The sequence below is a fragment of the Carlito syrichta genome, unplaced genomic scaffold (genome assembly GCF_000164805.1).
Source record: "Carlito syrichta isolate Samal-C Ts95f unplaced genomic scaffold, Tarsius_syrichta-2.0.1 Scaffold312149, whole genome shotgun sequence".
NCBI lineage: Eukaryota > Metazoa > Chordata > Mammalia > Primates > Tarsiidae > Carlito > Carlito syrichta.
This window is the reverse complement of record NW_007256245.1, coordinates 338,499-359,485: the sequence shown is the minus strand read 5'-3', so window position 1 is coordinate 359,485 and position 20,987 is coordinate 338,499. Positions and strand designations below refer to the sequence as shown.

General features: G+C 38.3%; 1 protein-coding gene across 4 annotated transcripts in view; it reads right to left on the bottom strand.

Moving 5' to 3' along the window:
* The window catches only part of CTDSPL2 (CTD small phosphatase like 2), an 80,285-nt gene that overhangs the window by 30,849 nt on the left and 28,449 nt on the right, over positions 1–20,987 (bottom strand). For 3 of the 4 annotated variants that reach the window (XM_008069626.2, XM_021718383.1, XM_008069627.2), the window contains exons 3-5: positions 6,486–6,624; positions 4,662–4,811; positions 2,308–2,523 (exon numbers count right to left, since the gene is read on the bottom strand). In XM_008069626.2, the coding sequence (XP_008067817.1) occupies positions 2,308–2,523; positions 4,662–4,811; positions 6,486–6,624 (505 nt within the window). The remainder of the gene's footprint in view (positions 1–2,307; positions 2,524–4,661; positions 4,812–6,485; positions 6,625–20,987) is intronic. The other variant, XM_021718384.1, reaches the window with a different exon arrangement.

Below are 20,987 nucleotides of genomic sequence, written 5' to 3'. Positions count from 1 at the left end.
AGGTCTCGCCCTGTTGCTCAGGCTGGTCTTGACTCCCTGAGCTCAGGTAATCCTCTTGGCCTCCGCCTCCCAAAGTGCTGGGATTACAGGCGTGAGCCACCACTACCAGCTGGTCCTGGATTTTATACTTTACCATTCATTAGGCTTATATCACTGGACAAAGTAATCAGCATAAAATGACAGGTCAAGGCAGGTTAAATTGCAAGTACTACCCAAAAAGTCAGGTGTAAGGGCTTGCACCTGTAATCCCAGCACTTTGGGAGGCAGCGGTGAGAGGATTACCTGAGCCCAGGGGTTCGAGATCAGCCTGGGCAAATTGGTGAGACCTCATCTCTACAATAAATTAAAAAAGCTAGCCAGGCATGGTGGCATGTGGTTGTAGTTCCAGCTACTTGGAAGGCTGAGGCAGAAGGATCGCCTGAGCCCAGCAGATAGAGGCTACAGTGGTCATGAGCATGGCGCTGCACTCCAGCCTGGACAACAGAGTGAGACTCCAACTCAAAAAACAAAACCAAAAAAAGAGCAAATATTACCCAAAGAGTATGAAGTACCTATTCAAAATTGTATTGATTTACTTGTTAGATTCAGTATTATTCTTAAATTCTGGGTTTAACATTATGGATATGAATATTTTACTTGATAAATTTAAAATAAACCTTTCCTATTTTGCTGCTTTTCTCTTCATATTGGTATTATTGGGTTACACTATATAGAAGTTTCGTAATTTTGTACATTTTTACAAATGTTTCTCCTGTTCCAATTATTTTTTGAGTTTCCCCTTTAATACCTGAGAGAAATACAGATGCTCTTTAAATTATGATGAAACTACATCCCAATAAAACCATCATAAGTCAAAATATCATAAACCAAAATGCATTTAACACCCTGATAAACAAATTATAAAGTGAAAAAATAGTTAAGTAGAATCACTGTAAGTTGGGGACCATCTGTATATTATTCTACTTCCTTATACCAAAATATGTTTCTTAACCAATACATGTTTATTGGGTTCTCTCTAATTCCTGGTACAAGGAAAAACAAAACAAAAAACAGATAAAAATCTCCATCCTCAAGTGAGAAGACATCCATCTTGTTATATTTCTGCTTTTAAGAATGGTGGAACACTATTTCATCTCGTACCTTATGTTTATCTACCACAGTCCTCAGAGGTAATAAATTCCTGATCTCATGTGTTTCCATATTTAAATGACAACTGGTTCAGGAACTCAATAATTATTTTAAACCTTTGCAAGGCTCGAGTTAGTCCTCAAAGTCTGGGTATAGGGAGAGATTCAGGAACAGAAGCCTCTTAGGGGGAACAAGAGGCTTCTATTCCTATGTATGAAACAAATCTGAAGGTATGAGACTGCCCCAACATAGTAATCTCAGACCTAAGGATCCAAGACTGGTGCAATAATGTTATGTTCACAAATATGAACATATATTTTGCTAGTTGTGTTCAATTTATCCAATCAGTAAGACTGGTGGAAATAAACTGTAAAATAACTAATACTTAAAACAACCTTTAAAAAAATTTCAATTTCTGCCGGGCTCGGTGGCTCAGCCTGTAATCCCGCGCCTTTGGGGGGCTGAGGTGAGTGGATTGCCTGAGCCTGCGAGTTCGAGACCCGCCTGGGCAGTGAGACCTCATCTCTACAATAAATCAAAAAATCTGCCAGGCGTGGTAGCGCATGCCTGTAATTCTGACTACTCGGAAGGCTGAGGCGGAAGGATCACCGGAGCCCAGCAGGTCGAGGCTGCAGTGGCTGGGAGCAGCCACTGCACTCCAGTCTGGGTGACAGAGTGAGACTCCAACTCAAAAAAAAAAAAAAAATTTCAAGTTCAAAATGACTTTGACGTTTTGGGACAAAATTTTGTTTCCGATTTTAATTTTTTTCAACTTCAAGGAAGAAAAATTCATGCATTTAATCTGCCTGTAGCCGGATGCAGTGGCTCAAGCCTATAATCCTAGCACTTTGGGAGGCCAAGGCGAGAGGACTGCCTGGGTCCAGGGGTTTGAGACCAGCCTGGGCAACCTGGTGAGACCTTGTCTCTACAAAAAATTAAAAAATTAGCCAGGTGTGGTGGGACACACCTGAACTTCCAGCTACATGAAGGCTGAAGCTGAAGGATCGCCAGAGCCCAGCAGGTCAAGGCTGTGGTGGCCATTGAGTGTGTCACTGCACTCCAGAGTGAGACTCCAACTAAAAAAAAAAAAAAAAAATCTGCCCACTTAAGAAAAAGTATGAAATACAATATTTGTATAAACTATTCATAAAGATGCATAAGAAAATAAATTTTCTTTACCTGTAAGGGGCGGGATATCATGATTAACTGTTTCTTCTGCTTCTTCTAAACCATTATTTATCGATGGCCTCACTTGAACTGCTTGATTTGAATAAGCTGCTCCATTAGTTGATGTAGTAGTACTGGTAGTGATCTCATCTACCTGTTCCATATCAAGTTGTTTTACGATTTCTTCAGCTTCCACAGCCTGTCCTGGAGAATCTGATCCTGACGTTCCTGAAATCATGATTCAGTATACTCACTATCATTTAAAAATGCAAATATTTACAAAAATAGTAAAGTGAAGATAACTGGAGTAGAATAGGGCAAGAACTCTGAGGATTACTCATCGCATCATTTGTAATAACAACTAGATGAAATACTGTGTTAAGTAGAGCAGTAAACTTATAGCTAGGTATTAAACTCCTCTGTCTGAGAGGTGGTAATAGATGGTAGGTGACGGCAGGGAAGATAAATGAATAATTATATTGCCATGTAACATCAGTCTCAAAAGAGCAGAGCTTTTTTTGCACATTAGTGGAAAGTCAACAATCAGGTAGCAGCAATGGAAAGAAATGAATTCTGATTCAACTAGTACATTAGGTATGGGAGAATAAAGAATGCAGAGGGAAAGGTATTAGGAAAGACGTTAAATTCAAGGCAATAGGGAGAAGGGATATTATGTAAGGAAGTTGAGAATATTGAAGGTCGATTTTGTTACTTTTGTTTAAAATGACATTTGGAGGATTCTGGGAAGATTTAGAAAGACTTCCAAGTAGCTGTAACTACAAGTGTGTACCACCATGCCCAGCTAATTTTTTTATTTACTGTAGAGATGAGGTCTCACCAACTTCCCCAGGCTGGTCTCAAACCCCTGGATTCAGGCAATCCTCTCCCTCTGCCTCCCAAAACACAGTCTCACTTTACAGGCATAAGTCACTGCACCTGGCTTAACCTGGACATTAACACTAAGAAACTTCACCTCTAGCTGGGCATGGTGGCTCACACCTGTAATCCTAGTACTTTGGGAGGCCAAGGCGGGAGGATCACTTGAGACCAGGAGTTGAAGACCAGCCTAGACAACACAGTGAGACCTTATCTCTACAAAAAATAAAAAAATTAGTGGCCCACACCTGCAGCCCCAGCTACTCAGGAGGCTAAGGCAGGAGGATTGCTTGAACCCAGGAGGTCAAGGCTGTGGTGAGCCGTGAACATGCCCAGCCTGGGCAACAAAGTGAAACTGTGTCTCAAAAAAAAAAAGAGCCAAGTGCGGTGGCTCACACCTGTAATCCCAGCATTTTGGAAGGTAGAGGCAAGAGATTGCCTGAGCCCATGAGTTTGAGACCAGCCTGGGCAACAGGACGAGACCTCATCTCTACAGTAAATCAAAAAATTAGCTAGGTGTGGTGGCACACGCCTGTAGTTCCAGCTAGTTCGAAAGCTGAAGTGGAAGGATCATCTGAGTCCAGCAGGTTGAGGTTGTGGTGGCTGTGAGCGTACCACTGCACTCCAGCCTGGGTGACAAAGACTCCTACTCAAAACAAAACAAAACAAAACAAAACACCACATCCCTCAACGACTTCTTTTCCACTCTCTTCATCTAGCTAGACTTCATGGTGTATTACTTAACCTACTCTTAAGCTGTCAGACTCAATATCCTTGATCCCTTTTCCTTCCACTGTCATCCATCAAGAAATCCTTCTTGTATCAGTCTAACCAATAGGATTCTCAGACCCTAGCCCCAGGCTACTGAAGGAAGCAATAAGAAAAAGGAATACAATTATACAGACAGGTCATACTCCAAATCTTAACCAGGCCTATACTATGCTGCTCAGCATTTGCATGTGTGTGTGCGTGAAGGTGTATGCGTGAGACAGTTCCTTTTTCTTTTCTTTTCGTTTCTTTTCTTTTTTTTTTTTTTGAGTTGGAGTCTCACTCTGTCGCCCAGACTGGAGTGCAGTGGCTGTTCCTCGACCTGCTGGGCTCCGGCAATCCTTCTGCTCAGCCTTCCAAGTAGCTGAAACTACAGGCGCATGCTACCACACCCGGCTAATTTTTTGATTTATTGTAGAGATGAGGTCTCGCCTGTCCAGGCGGGTCTCGAATCCGCGGGGTCAGGCAATCCACTCACCTCAGCCTCCCAAAGGTTGAGCCACCGAGCCAGCCTAGAGCTCCTTTTTCTTATTCCCCAGAGCAACCACTTTAAACCTTCACCATTCCCTCAAAGTCCCTGTCACTAGACTATCTCAGTAAATGACACCATCTCTTCTTCCAAAGAAAAAATGGTGAATATCAAACATCAAGCTCTTCTTCCCAAACAGTAAAAAAAAAATCTTTTAAAAAAACTATAAATTTTCTAAAACTCAAATACTTACCATTTTTATTTGCTGGTGAAAAAAAGTTGAAGACAGGTGAAAATATGGTGCCCAACAATGTAGTTCTTGGAGGACTACCAGAGGAAGGATTATCTTCTAATTTTCCATTTTGTTTTACATGTTGATTTGTCATTTCATAACTACCAGCTTCTAAGAAACAGGAGAAAAAACTCATGGTATAGAAAACACTTTCAGAAAGGTATTATAAATAATTCTTCATAAAAATATCTTTGTCCCCCTCAAAATACTTCATGAAAGTTGATTAACATTACTGTTCAGAAGAGCTTATTAATGAAACTGACGTAAATAAGTTGTAAACCAAATGCTCTTTATACATCAATGTATTTATAGTGCTTTATGAATGCTAACATTTACTAAGATTTTTCTTTAATCCGCCAAAAACAAGCAGAGTTTTGCCAAAGTAGATTTATACCTAGAATTATACAGACCGAAAGGCTTCAAATCAGCATAGTACAACAGAAAATGAAGGAAATTCTTTGTAGGAAAGTAAACAAGCTACCAGTATTTAAAACACAAACTCAAGATTCTGTTTTTGTTTACATTTTGGGATATTGTGTACTTGATAAAACCTTCCCTCTCATTTATTTCTAATGAATGACAGCTAAATGAATAGAGGCAACATAGCAATACCAAAGCAGAAAACTAGGCTGGGTGCAGTGGATCACGCCTATAATCCTAGCACTTTGGGAGGCTGAGGAGAGAGGACTGCTTGAGCCTAGGAGTTCAAGACCAACAAAGACAACATACTGAGATCTAGTCTCTACAAAAAATTAAAAAATTAGTGGCATGTGTAGCTATTTGGGAGGCTAAGACGGGAGGATGGTTTGAGCCCATGAGGTCTGATAATTCTTTGTTTTAAGGAGCTGACCTGTGTATTGTAGGATGTTTAGCTGCACCTCTGACAGTTACCTGCTAGATGCCAGCAGCAACACCTCCACCAGGTTGTGACAACCAAAAATGTCTATATTTTGATAAATGTCCCCTGGAGGACAAAACCATATCCAGCTGACAACTACTGGCCTAAGTGGTCCAAGTCCCTTTGTGCTCTTAAAAAGTGTGATCTAGAAAAAACTGTGTGCATATTTCAATTAAATTAAGTCAGCTGGGTGCCATGGCTCACCCTGTAATCCCAGTACTTTGGGAGGCCGAGGCGAGAGGACTGCCTGAGCCCGATGGTTCGAAACCAGTCTGGGCAAACTGGTGAGACCCCGTCTCTACAATAAGTCACAAAAATTAGCCGGGCATGGTGGCGTGTGCTTGTAGTTCCAACTACTTGGCAGGCTGAGATGGAAGGATCGCCTAAGCCCAGGAGGTCAAGGCTGCGGTGGCCGTGAGCATGCCACTGCACTCCAGTCAGGGTGACAGACTCAGCTCCAACTCAAAAAAAAAAAAAATTAAGTCACAATTATTACTGCTTTAAGAAATGAGTTTCTTTTTTTATAATACAGAAAAAAAGGTTTATTTGGCTCATGGTTCTAGAAATTATTTTCTTAGAAAAAGGAAAGAAAACAAAGAAAAAAATTTTTTTTTTAAATTGAGTTTCTTAGAAATCCAAAATGTTGATCCATATACATTTTCACACTAAGTAGCATAGTAAAGCTAGTTACTCTGCCTTTACTTGTTTTAATTCATCAAAGTAAAATTTTTTAGAAAGATAAATTTTTATCTCACTGCATGCTACTAATATTTAATACAAAGATTACAAAAATAAGGCATAAATTGCTCAAAGCAGACTTTTAAGAAATATTTCTGGTAAAGTCTCTGCTTACACCTAAATAAAACAATATCTAAATATTAACAAACCTCCATTTACTTGACTTTTCCGTCTTACTCGAGATATCTGTTTGTTAGGTTTTTCTCCTGTTCTTGGTGTTGATGTGATCAAATTATTATCTATATCACGATCAATTCTATTTCGTTTCGAAGGATTTTCTCTCTCTTCCTTAAGACATAAGAGAAAAAAACATGCACTGAGCACAATCATTCCTTATAGGTTACAATTTTAAAATGAGAAAATGTGATATAATATACTTTTCCCTGCTTTTCATATCCAGGAACAACAAAATGCAATTACAGATAATATCAAAGAGTGACAGAAAAGCCCCCCAAATTTTGACAGTGTAGTAAGAATATTAAAGCAATTACAATATACAATAATTTCAGCATTCAGATCCTTTCCCCAGGGCCCATTAAATTTTCCATGCTATCAAAATATTGAATAATTTTCAGCAATCTCCCCTTATTTTTAGAACTATCCTAAAGAACAAAAAGCATTTCTTTAAGCAACTCAAGGTGAGAGAGTCCCACTGCACTTGCTGACAAGTCAAATATTTCCACGCACACCTCCAACCTCAATTATTTAAATGTCTAAATTAATACCATGAAGTCTACCCCTTAACAAAGCTCTCTATTTGTGGACAAGTCCACATGGCCAGTTTTGTACTATTTTTTCTGTATTACTTAGTATATACAGTAAAGAATAATAGTATACTTCCAAACATTAACTGGATTTATTTTCTCCATTTGCACATATATTTTTCTCACTGTAAATTTTTCTAGCTGGGCTCGGTGGCTCAGCCTGTAATCCCACGCTTTGGGAGGCTGAGGTGAGTGGGTTGCCTGTGCCCGCGGGTGCAAGACCTGCCTGGGCAACTTGGTGAGATCTCATCTCTACAATAAATTAAAAAATTTGCCAGGCATGGTAGCGCGCACCTGTAGTTCCAGCTACTTGGAAGGCTGAGGCGGAAGGATCGCCGGAGCCCAGCAGGTCGAGGCTGCGGTGGCCAGGAGCGGCCACTGCACTCCAGTCTGGGCGACAGAGTAAGACTCCAACTCAAAAAAAAAAAAAAAAATTTTTTTCTAGTGTCACCTACAAGACTGATTTTCTTACATTACTGTATAATATTGCCCTTGCTGTTTTAATGACACCACTTGAAATGCTATGGTAAGGATTAGATTTTCAAATTTATATTCATAACCAATGTTCTCATCTCTTTTTTGTATTTGATGCTTTTACCCTGCGAGAACTAGTAAAATATACTAATAAGCATTTTCTAAAAGATGAATATATTACTATATTATTTTGAAACAAAGCTTGGTATGGTAAATGGTGAAAGTTAAGATTTCCATTTAAATCAAATGTCTTCTCTGAAATATGTATTTTTCAGAGTTATTTCTGAGACAGGCTGCTAAGGGGAAAGGTAGTGTTCTCAAAACTACAAATCCCCAAGTGAATACAGAGAACTAAAGAAGCAACAAAAATCCACGGGCAACACTTACAACAAAACCAGGAGACAAGGTATCCCCCACAAATCCAAAATGCAAGCAGATAAGAAACCAATGGCCACAATACCTAAATCCCATAAACACTAGGGCAAAGGAAAGCAGAGGGATGCAACAAAGTGGGCAACACACTTGAGTACAGGAGAAGCCCAAAATACCTAACAGATAGGTATTCACTGGAAAGAATGGCAGACCAACTTGAGAAAAGCAGATGAAATGGAGGGAGGAGAGCTTCTGTCCAATCTAATAGCAAAAGGGATCCATAGTTAGTATGCTTCTATGAACTCTCGAAATTGATCAAGTATGGCCCAATCTAGAATATAGTTCCATACTGAAAGTAAAATCCTACTCTTTGAAATAATACATTCAAATATCTGATGATCCAATTCTAAAAGACAATTTGCTACTCAATCCTAATCTTCTCTTTTTTCTTTCTTTCTTTTTTTTTTGGAGTCAGAGTCTCACTCTGTTGCCCAGGTTGAAGTACAGTGACATGCTCATAGCCATCACAGCCTCAACCTGCTGGGCTCAGGCAATCCTTCTGTCTCAGCCTTCCAAGTAGCTGGAACTACAGGCACATACCACCATGCCCGGTATTTTTTTTTTTTTTGTATAGATGCAGTCTCACCAAGTTGCCCAGGCTGGTCTCGAACCCAAGCTTAAGCAATCCTCTCACCTTGGCCTCCCAAAGTGCTGAAATTACAGGCGTGAGCCACCGTGCCGGCCTCTCAATTCTAATCTTTTGTGAACATTCAACTATCTAATTCGGGGATGTTTTTGAACATGGTATGAATTTTACAAGAGGAACTAGTAGAAACAATATTTCTATATTACAGTTGGTTGGTTATTAGGTTGGTTTACTAAATGTAATTATCCTACAATGTCTTCTCTGAAATTTGTGTTTTTCAGAGTTGTCTTAAGATAGGTTGAGGGGAGAAGTTAGTGGGAGTGGAATCAAACCAATACAGAGGAAGGAGAGAGAATTTCCAAATAAACATAGGGTAGAGATAAAACACAAAACAAAAATCATCACCGTATTTTAAAATACTACATAAAAGTAACAAAACTAGTTCAAAAGATACTATGAACTACACAAGTGTCTAAAAATTCGAAAAAACTAACAACATAAAAATGAGCAAAAAAGTATAGACATCAAACAAATCCCACACAAAATTGTTATGATGAAACATACATGGAGTAGAATAACACCTCAACGAAGAATGCTTGTCAAAAACACGCATAGGGAATTATAAAATTATAACCTATTTCAAAACAAGACAAAAGACATCAAAAATTTAACACACATAACAGAAAAACTCAAAAACAAGCCAGCACGGTGGCTCATGCTTTAATTCCAGCACTTTGAGAGGCTGATGCAAGAGGATTGCTTGAGTCCAGGAGGTTGTGATCAGCCTGGGAAGCATAGTGAGACCCTTTATCTGCAGAAAAATTACAAAATTAGCTGGGCATGGTGGCACATGCCTATAGTTCCAGTTGCTTGGAAGGTTGAGGCAGAAGGTTTGCCTGAGCCCAGGAGGTAGTCTGCAGTGAGCCGTGCTCATGCTAATGCACTCCAGCCTAGGTGACAGAGTGAGACACCAAATCCAAAAGAGAAAAATTTTTTTTCAGAAATAAAGGCTACATTAGAAAGGGCCCAAGAGGAAGTAAACAACAGATTATGCCTTTAAGAAAAACATAGGGTAAAATTTTCATTTTTACTTTTTTAAAGAGACAAGTTTTCTTATGTTGCCTGGGCTTGTCTTAAATTCCTGACTTCAAGTGATTCTCCCACCTCAGCCACCTGAGTAGCTGGGACTACAGGCAAAAACTACTGCATATAGGGGAAATTTTTTTAAAAACAGAAATAAAGATACAGATTTTTTAAAAATCAAGAAAATTTGAAAGTCAGTAACCATAAATGCCTATAAATCCCAGCTGCTCAGGAGGCTGAGACACTGGAATCACTTGAGCTCCAGACTTCAAGGGCCAGCCTGTGCAACATAGGGAGACCCTCTCTTGAAGGAAATTAGGAAGGGCAGGGATGGAGGGGAAGAGAAAGGAGTAATACAGTACCGAAGATAGACAAAAAAGAAACAACAGAGAAAATAGTAGGAGTCCCTGAAGAAGAAAATCAACACAAAAACATAACAGAACAAATACTAGAAATTTTTCCTCAAACAAAAGATTTACTTTCAAATTTTATTTTATTTTTTAGTAGACAAAAATTCTATTTATCATGTGTAACATATTTTGAAATATGTATCTACTATAGCATGGCTAAATCAAACTAATTAACATATATATCATTTCATATATTTATTTTGTGGTAAGAACATTTAAAATCTACTCCCAGTGATTTTTAAGAATACATTGTTATTAACTTGCACTCACAGTATAATAAATCTTGTGAAATTATTCCTCCTAACTGAAATTTTGTATCCTTTGACCAACATTTCCCAACCCCAAATAAGGACTTGAAATTACATATTGAAAGAATACACTGTTTACCCAAAAATATTAATCCAAAAAACCCAACACCAAGATAATGTAACAGAATTTAAAGAAAAAAAAAAATTCTTTGGAAAACAAGGCAAAATCAGTTCTTTTATAGAAAAAGATAATTATCAAACATTTGACAGCAATACTTTTTATGCCAGAAGAAAAATAACATTTAAAAATAATCAAGAAGATAAAATGTGAGTCAAAGATTTTTATGTCCAGCAAAACTGATTTGCAAGCAAAAAGGGCACTGTCATCAATATGCAAAAACTCAGAATACTGTCCCCATGAGTCTTTTCTTGGAACTTACTAGAAAAGGAGTTCACACACAAAAATGACTACAAATGACACAAAAAATAAAGACAAGCATTAAACATATTGAACAGATGCAGATAGAATTAAGACAGATGAGGACTAAAGTATAGTATGTAATAACTATATGCTCAAAAGATATATAAATATAAATACATAAAAATATATAGTATAAGAAAATTGGTGAGCGATAAATACTAAATGAAGTTCTTAGTCCTTTAGGGATAATATATCAGATTCTAAAACCACAATAAGAAATAAACACTGTAACAGCAAATATAAGTAAATATGAAAGATCCTTGTGCTCAGTACTTCCAGTGTGCTCTTAACTAGCTTTCTTCAAGTTATAGCTGTTATAATCTCTGTAACTTCATTATAATCTAGTAACTTATTCTGATACTCAGTTTTTCTATATACAGTCATCCATCAATTAATGACTAGGATGTGTTTTGAGAAATATGTCTTTAGATTTCATCATTGTGCAATCATAGTGTACTGAAACAAACCTAGATGGTATAGCCTATGACACACTTAGCCTACGTGGTACATTGTATTGCTCCTAGACTATAAACCTGTATAGTATGCTACTGTACTGAATACTGTAGGCAACTGTAGCACAATGCTAAGCATTCATACACACACACACACACAGAAAGGACAAAGTAAAAATATGGTATTATAATCTTATGGGACCACTGCCCTATATGTGATCCATATCATTATGTGGTATATGACTGTTATAATCTTATGGGACCACTGCCCTACATGTGATCCATATCATTATGTGGTATATGACTGTTTATACATGCAGAAAAACAAGTGTACTCTTCTTGTTTTGCTCTGCAATAATATATTTTAAATTGTTTTAATCTTGCTAAATTATAAATTTTATATAAAAGTTATTTTATAATGTAGTAATATATTAAAATACAATTTATAAAATTTTAGTAATTAAGAATGAAACAGGCTGGGTATGGTGGCTCATGCCTATAATCCCAGCACTTTGGGAAGCCCAGGTGATAGGATTGTCTAAGCTCACAGGTTCAAGATCAGCCTGGGCAACTTAACGAGACCTCATCTCTACAATCAATAAAAAAAAAAATTAGCTGGGCATGGTGGCACATGCCTGTAGTTCCAGCTGCTTGGAAAGCTGAAGCAGAAAGACTGCCTGAGTACAGCAGGTTGAGGTTGCAGTGGCTATGAGCATGTCACTGCACTCTAGCCTAAGTGATGAGACTACAACTCAAAGGAGAAAAAAAAAAAAGAATCAATAGGCCGGGCGTGGTGACTCATGCTTATAATCCAAGCACTTTGGGAGGCTGAGATGGGAGGACTGCCTGGGCCCATGGGTTCAAGATCAGTCTGGGCAACATGGAGAGACCTTATCTCTACAATAAATCAAAAAATTAGCTGAGCATGGTGGCGTGTGCCTGCAGTTCCAGCTACTTGGAAGGCTGAGGCAGAAGGATCACCTAAGCCCAGCAAGTCGTGCCTATGGTGGCCGTGAGCATGCTACTGCATTCCAGTGTGAGCGACAGAATGAGACTCCAATTCAAAAAAAAAAAAAGAATGAATCATTGGGTTAAAAAAAAAAATCGAGATTAGAAGACTTGTAATTTTCAACCATTGCTACACTGCTGAAAAGGAAGAAATTTACGTATTAGGATTCTGTGAGTTACAGAAAGGGTAAATCTACTGCAAAGGAGCTAAATGCAACTGTAAGTAAGAAATGAAAATATGATAAAGCTATCTTCCTGTTGGCTGCACAAATATTATTAAATTGTCTTTCATGTCTTATGTAACAGAACACCTTCAAATGGAGGTAGAGTGCCAATCTGGTGCACTGTCATTTGAGAATAATCACCTGAATTTTTTTTTTTTTTTTTTTCATTAATCAGTATTTTTTATTATGGTTTTGTGGGGTACAGTTAAGGGTTAGGTGTACAATGACGTTTCATTCAGGCACCCTGTAGATAAGAAGTGTTTTCCCATCCCCCGACAGATATTTGCTACTGTTAATCCCATCCCCCTCCCCCCCATAGTTTCCCAGTACCATCCGTCATTTTCTCATAGTATTGCATTGGATGTTCAAGGTCCATTATATGAGTGAGAACATGTGATATTCGGATTTTTGTTTTTGTGAGAGGTCACTCAGTATTATAGACTCTAGTTCCATCCAGGTTGCAGCGAAATTCATGATTTTGTTCTTTTTTATGGCTGCGTAGTATTCCATCGTGTATATGTACCACATTTTTTTAATCCAGTCCTCTTTTGATGGGCAGCATGGTTGTTTCCAGGTTCTTGCTATTGTGAACAATGCTGCGATAAACATACGTGTGCAGGTATCTTTTTTATAGAGTGATTTGTGTTCTTCAGGGTATATTCCCAGTAGGGGGATTGCAGGGTCATATGGAAGGTCAATTTTTAGAGCTTTTAGGAATCGCCACACTGCTTTCCACAGAGGTTGCACTAGTTTACACTCCCACCAACAGTGTAGAAGTGTTCCCTTTTCACCACACCCTCTCCAGCAGCTGTTATTTTTTGAGTTGTTGATAATTGCCATTCTGACTGGAGTTAGGTGGTATCTCAGTGTGGTTTTGATTTGCATCTCCACCTGAATTTTTTTAAAAAGGGAATTTAATATTTTAAATATATACATAATGAGTTCTTTAAAAGCCAAAAACTGTAACGGCTTTTCAAACTAAAAATAAAAAAGCCTCCAAAATAATTAAAGAGTAAATTATCAGCAGTGGGCTCTCATGCTTGTAATCCCAGTACTAAAGAAGTCAAGGCAAGTAGACTGCTTGAGACCAGGAATTTGAGACCAGCCAGGGTAACAGTGAGATTCATCTCTAAAAAATAAAAAAATTAGCCAGGCATGGTGGTGCATGCCTGTAGTTCCAGCTACTTGGGAGGCCGAGGAGGGATGGATCCCTTCAGCCCAGAAGTTCAAGTCAGCGGTAAGCAGTGATTGTGTCACTACACTCCAGTCCAAAGTGACAGAGTGAGAACCTGACTTAAAAAAAAAAAAAGAAGTTATAACACTGGACTGTTTGAAAAAGTATATGCAATATCAGATAGTGCTGAAAGTCTGCTAGATAAAGAGTCAACATAAGAAATGGCACTCCCACTTTCCAATGATAAAGTTAACTCACTTAATGAAAGATTTAACTGACTTGCTGTTTTACCTGTATTTATTTAATTGATACCAGCACCAACTAATCACCAAAGAACTTTTTTATTGTGAATGCATGATAACAAACACAAGTGGTAAATATTTTTGGATCTCAGTCTATTCTGGAACAACAGCCTGTGTTGACATTTGTGCTGACTATCCAAAAGCAATGGTAAATATAACCACTGACACCTTAGCACAAATCAAGGCATGGAGACCCAATAATCACTGTATCCTGCATTGTTATAAATGGCAGGGGGTGCCAGTTCTCTTAAAGTTCTTGACAAAGTCATAAAATTATTAAATCTCAACTCTTAAATTTCAGTCTTAATATTCAATGTGACTATATGGGAAATATATACACAGCACTTCTGCTGAATACTAAAGTTCTACAATTGTCTTGAGAAAAAGGCATTTAATGATTGAGTTGTAAGCTGAATTAGATCACTTTTTCCCATGGAAAACTATTTTTATTTCAAGTAGAAACTTTCTCAAAAGGGAACAAAGCAAACCAGTCTCTTCAAGAAAACCTGACACTTTTGTTGCCAATGATAAAATTTGAGCTTTCCGCAAAAACTGGAATTTTAGAAACTGGACCCACCACCACATAAGCTCGATAGCTTCCCAGTACTTAAAGACTTCACTGTTGAGATCAGTAAGGATATCATGAATTTGACTTTATAATATTGCACAATAAAATGTCAGTATGTGGAAGTTTTGTATAACTTGGTGAACCAAGATTTTCTAAACAACCAATGCATGATGAGAATACTGCTTCTCGAGTTTTAGTATAGCAACAACAGATTATCCATAATTATCTCAAAAAGATATTAAAATACTCCCCTCTTTTCTAAATATGAGTGTATACAATTTATTTACATATTGCAATACCAACAAGCTACCTTCTATTAGGCCACTAAACAGATATGCACAATTGTAAATAATGTCATGCTTCCCCCTAATTTTCTTTGTCCTCTTTTTTTTTTTTTTTTGTTGAGATCACCCAGGCTCGAGTGCAGTGGCACACTCATGGCCACCCCAGAGTCGACCTGCTGGGCTCAGGTGATCCTTCCGCCTCAGCCTTCCAAGTAGCCGGAACTGCAGATGTGCACTACCATGCCCAGCTTAATTTCTGATTTAGTGTAGAGACGAGGTCTCGCCAAGTTGCATGGGCTGGTCTCCAACCCATGGGCTCAGACAATCCACTCGCCTCTGCCTCCCAAAGTGCTGGGATTACAGGCTGAGCCACAGAGTCTAGCCACCTCTTATTTTTTAAAAAAAATTATTTAATGAAGATTTGAGAGTTCAAAAATTCTTTTCATAGATTATAAGGGGTGATTAACCTGATTTGAATTTATATATTTATTTATTGCTTTTAGAAAATAGTTTTGGGAGGTCAAGGCGGGAGGACTGCTTGAAGTCAGGAGTTTGAGACCAGTTGGGGCACCATAACAAGAACCCATATCTATAAAAAAGTAAAAATAAAGAAAATAGTTATTTTTCACTAAATGTTATTTGTGTTATCATGTAGTGGTTTATAATTGTGAGTATAAATAAACACATATTTTTCAAAATAATATTAATATTAAATATAACCTACATAAACACAAGTTTTTTGGGGGTCTTCAAAAGTTTGGAAAAAGATAAAGCATCCTGAGACCAAAAAGTTTAAGAGTTACTTCCTTGGCTAGGTGCAGTGGCTCAATCCTATAATCCCAGCACATTGGGAGGCCGAGGCTAGAGGACTGCCTGAGCCCAGAGGTTTGAGACCAGCCTGGACAACTTTGTGAGACCTCAGCTCTACAATTAAAAAAAAAAACAAACATAAAAAAAACTCAGCCAGGCATGGTAGGATGTGCCTGTAGTTCCAGCTACTTGGAAGGCTGAGGTCGAAGGATCACCTGGGCCCATAAGGCCGAGGCTGCAGTGGCTGTAAGCATGGGTGACAGAGTGAGGCTCCAACTCAGAAAAAAAAAAAGAGTTTAAAATGGGGGAGAAATTTGATTGACAACTGACAATTTACAGAAGATCCACATATGGTCAATAAGCACAAAAAAGGATACTTAACCACACCAATCATCAGGAAAATGCAAATTGAGAGTGATATACCCTACCCCTATAAAGTTAAAAAAGACTGACAATACTGGTGAGAAATTTTTTTTCTAAAGTTAAAAATTTTTTTTTCTAAAGTTAAAAAGACTGACAATACTGGTGAGAATGTGGGCAACTAAAACTGTTGAAAAATGCTAAATGGAATGTAGTAAAACAGTACAAATACACTGCAAAACAGCTAAGCAGTTTCTTAAAAGTTAAAAAGTCTTTTCAACAAATGGCACTAGGATTTAATAAATATCAACATGCAAAACAATGAAGATGGTCCCTTATCTCACACTGTCTATAAAATTAACTCAAAATAAGGCCGGGCATGGTGGCTGAAACCTGTAATCCCAGCACTTTGGGAGGCCAAGGCAAGAAGATTGCCTGAGTCCGTGGGTTCAAGACCAGCCTGGGCAACATGGTGAGACCTCGTCTCTATAATAAAAATTTAAAAAAATTAGCCGGGCATGGTAGCACATGACTGTAGTTCCAGCTACTTGGAAAGCTGAGGCGGAAGGATCGCCGGAGCCCAGCAGGTCAACCCTGGGGTGGCCATCAGCATGCCACTGTACTCCAACCTGGGCAACAAAGTGAGACTCTAACTCAAAACAAAACAAAACAAAACAAAAAACAATTAACTCAAAATATGTCAAAGAGCTAAAATCATAAAACTCTTATAAGAAAATCTAGGGCTATATCTTTGTCATCTTGGATTTGGCAATAGTTTCTTGGATATAACATCAAAAACACAAGTAACAGAAGAAATATAAATAAATTGAGCTTCATAAAAAATTAAAATTCTGAGCCAGGCACAGTGGTTCAAACTTGTAATCTTAGCACTTTGGGAAGACAAGGCAGGAGGATGACTTGAGGCCAGGGGTTTGAGACTAGCCTAGGGAAAATAGTGAGACTACATCTCTATTAAATTAAATAAATATAAATTAAAATTTTTGTGTTTTAAAGGGGTCCAAAGAATGGAAGAAAACATGTGTATAATCTCTGATAAGGGATTTGCATTTAGAATATATAAAGAACTCTTACAGTTCAATAATAAAAAGATAAAAATAACCAAATTTTAAAATGGGCAAAGACTTGAACAGACATTTCTCCAAAGATGTACAAAGTCAACAAACACATAAAAAAGATGCTTAATACCTTGTCATTAGGGAAATGTATATCAAAACCACAATTAAATACTTCCTTAAACTCACCAGGATGCCTATAATAAAAAGACAGACAATAACAAGTGTTGACTGTGCGCAAGACAATTGGAGCCATAATACTCTGCTAGTAGTACTATAAAAAGGTGCAGTCACTTTGTTTTTTGTTTTTGAGTCAGAGTCTCACTCTGTCACTCAGGCTGGAGTGCAGTGGCATGCTCATGGCCACCACAGCCTCGACCGGCTGGGCTCAGGCAATCCTTCCACCTCAGCCTTCCAAGTAGCTGGAACCACAGGCGTGCGCCATTACACCCAGTTAATTTTGGTGATTTTTGTAGAGATGAAGTCTTGCCAAGTTACCCAGGCTGATCTCGAACCCCTGGACTCTGGTAATCCTCTCGCCTCTGCCTCCCAAAGTGCTGGGATTACAGGCATGAGCCACTGCGCCCGGCCTGTGCAGCCACTCTGGAAAACAATCTAGCAGTTACTTAAAAAGCTATACATAAAGTTATCATACAACCAGCAATTCAACTCCTAGGTATCTACCCAAGAGAAATGAGAACAGATGTCTACAAAAACTTACACATGCATGTTCACAGAATATCTCATTAAAGACAAAATGTGGCAACAACCCAAATGTTGATAAATGAATAACTGAAATGTGGTATTTCCAAACAGTGGAATACTACATGGCAGAAAAAAAAAAAAAGAGAATGAAGTACTAATGCATGCTACAACACGGACGCACTTTAAAAGCATGTTAAGTGAATGATGCCAGATATAAAAACTAAATATAATTCCATATATATGAAATATCCAGAATAGACCAAAATCTACACAGACAGAAAGTAGTTTGGTGACTGCTTAGGTGTAGGGAGGAAGGGAGAATTATGGGGTGATGAGGTTTCTTTTGAGGGAGATACAAATGTTCTAAAGTAGATTATAGTAACAGCTGCACAATTTTGTGCATGTAGTAAGAGCTACTGAATTTATATTTTAAATGGGTGAATTTTACTACTATACAGCATAGTGCTTATAACTAACAATACTATATTGTAGATATAAAATTTTCTAAGAGAGTAGACTTTATTTATGTTTAGTGTTCTTACCAGAATAATGATGATAATAAAAATAAAGGGAGGCCAGCATGGTGGTTCACACCTATAATCCCAGCACATTGGAAGGCTGAGTTGACAGGATTGCCTGAGCTCACATCTCTACAATAAATCAAAAAAGGAGGCAAGCGTGGTGAGGCGTGCCTATAGTTCTACCTACTTGGAAGGCTGAGGTGGAAGGACCACCTGAGCCCAGCAGGTCGGGGCTGCGGTGGCCGTGAGCAGGTGTGCCACTTCACTCCAGTCTTGGTAACAGAGTGAGACTTCTACTTAAAAAAATTAAATAAGCCGGGTTCAGTGGCTCAGCCTGTAATCCCGTGCCTTGGGAGGCTGAGGTGAGTGGATTGCCTGAGCCTGTGGGTTCGAGACCCGCCTGGGCAACTTGGCACAACCTCATCTCCACATTAAATCAAAAAATTAGCCAGGCATGGTGGGGCCTGCCTGTATTTCCAGCTTCTTAGAAGGCTGAAGCAGAAGGATCACCTGAACCCAGAAGGTCGAGGCTGCGGTGGCCATGAATATGCTACTGCACTCCAGCCTGGGCGACAAAGTGAGACTCTAAGTCAAAAAAAAAAGAAAGAAAAAAAAAAAAAAATCCAGCAACAAAACAAAACAAAACAAAAACTCAACATGATAAAAACTCTTCACAAACTAGGAATAGAGGGAATTCCTCAAACTGACAAAAGATAACTACGAAAACCATCTAGCTAATATCATACCCAATAGTAAAACAAACTCTTTTTCCCTAAGAACATGTTTGCTCTCACCACTTCTACTTAACATTGTACTACAGGTCCTAACCAATGTAATAAATGAAGAAAAAGAAATAAAAAGTCTAGTGATCAAAAGGAGTAAGTAAAACTCATTATTTGGCATGTGACATTTTATATATATGTATAACACCCTATGAAATTTTCCAAAAAAACTAGTTACTGGCCAGGTATTTTGGGAAGCCAGAGCAGGAGAATCACTTTAGGTCAGGAGTTAAGGCTAGCCTAGGCAACAGAGCAAGATCCTATTCCTACAAAAAAATAAAAATAAAATAAAAAAAGACTAGAGCTATTAAGTGAACTTAGCCATTTCACACAGTACCAGGTCAATATTAAAAAATTAATTAGGCCGGGCTCGGTGGCTCAGCCTGTAATCCCAGCACTTTGGGAGGCCGAGGTGAGTAGACTGCCTGAGCCCGCGGGTTCAAGACCCATCTGGGCAACTTGGTGAGTCCTCATCTCTACAATAAATCAAAAATCAGCCGGGCGTGGTAGCGTGCACCTGTAGTTCCAGCTACTTGGAAGGCTGAGGCGGAAGGATTGCTGGAACCCAGCAGGTCGAGGCTGCGGTGGCCGGAAGGGGCCACTGCACTCCAGTCTGGGCAACAGAGTGAGACTCCAACTCAAAAAAAAAAAAAAATTAATTGGCTGGGCTCAGTGGCTCAGCCTGTAATCCCAGCGCTTTGGGAGGCCAAGGTGAGTGGATTGCCTGAGCCCATGGGTTCGAGACCCACCTGGGCAACTTGGTGAGACCTCATTTCTACAATAAATAAAAAATTAGCTGGGCGTGGTAGCGCGCACCTGTAGTTCCAGCTACTTGAAAGGCTGAGGCGGAAGGATTGCCGGAGCCCAGCAGGAAGAGGCTGCAGTGGCCGGGAATGGCCACTGCACTCCAGTCTGGGCGACAGAGTGAGACTCCAACTCAAAAAAATAAAAAATAAAGATAAATAAATAAATATTTCTATATATTAATGACAAACTAAACAGCAAAAATTTTAAATGTACATATAATTTAAGACAGCATTATAAAAAGTCAAATATCTAGGAATAACCACAAAGTTGTATAAGATCTCTACATCACTGGGAGAAATTAAGACTACCTATATTAATGAAGAAGTATATCATAATCATGAATCGGTAGACTCAATATTGTTAGGATGTCCATTCTCTCTATATGATCTATGCATTTCAATAAAATTTCTATTATAACTTCAGTGGGTTATTTAATTGAAGAAAAAGACAAGCTAATTCTAAAATTTGTATAGAAATATAAAGGATCTAAAATAATAAAAACTTGAAAAAAGTTGGAAGACTTAACCATTTCATTTAAAGATTCACTATAAAAAACTATGGTAATAAAGACTGTGGTACAGGTATAAAGATAGAGAGATAGTTCAATGGAATAGAACACATTTCAGAAATAGATCCACACAAATACAGCTTTTTGACTTTCAAAGAAGATATCAATTATCTAATGTGGAAAGAAAAGTCTCTTTAACAATGTTGCTTGATTAACTGGATATCCACAAGGGTAATGGAAGGGGAGGAAGAGGCAAGACATTTTTATTCTCCCCCATTTATTACTTTTAAAAAATCTATCTATGTATTTATTTTAGTTTCATGGGTTATTTCATTCTGGTATTCAAGCCCTAGAACATTTCTTTAAGGAATCTGCTATGGTTTGAATAATATTTGACCACACAAAACTCATGATGAGGCTTGGTTCCCAATGTAATGGTGTTGAAAATGGTGGGACCTTTAAAAGGCATTTGAGTTAAAAAAGATCTGCCCTCATGAAGAGATTAACGCCATTCATAGGAGTGAGTTCTCACTCTTGGAGGACTGGAATAGATACCATAAGAGGGGTTGTTACAAAGCAAGGTTGTTCCTTGTGC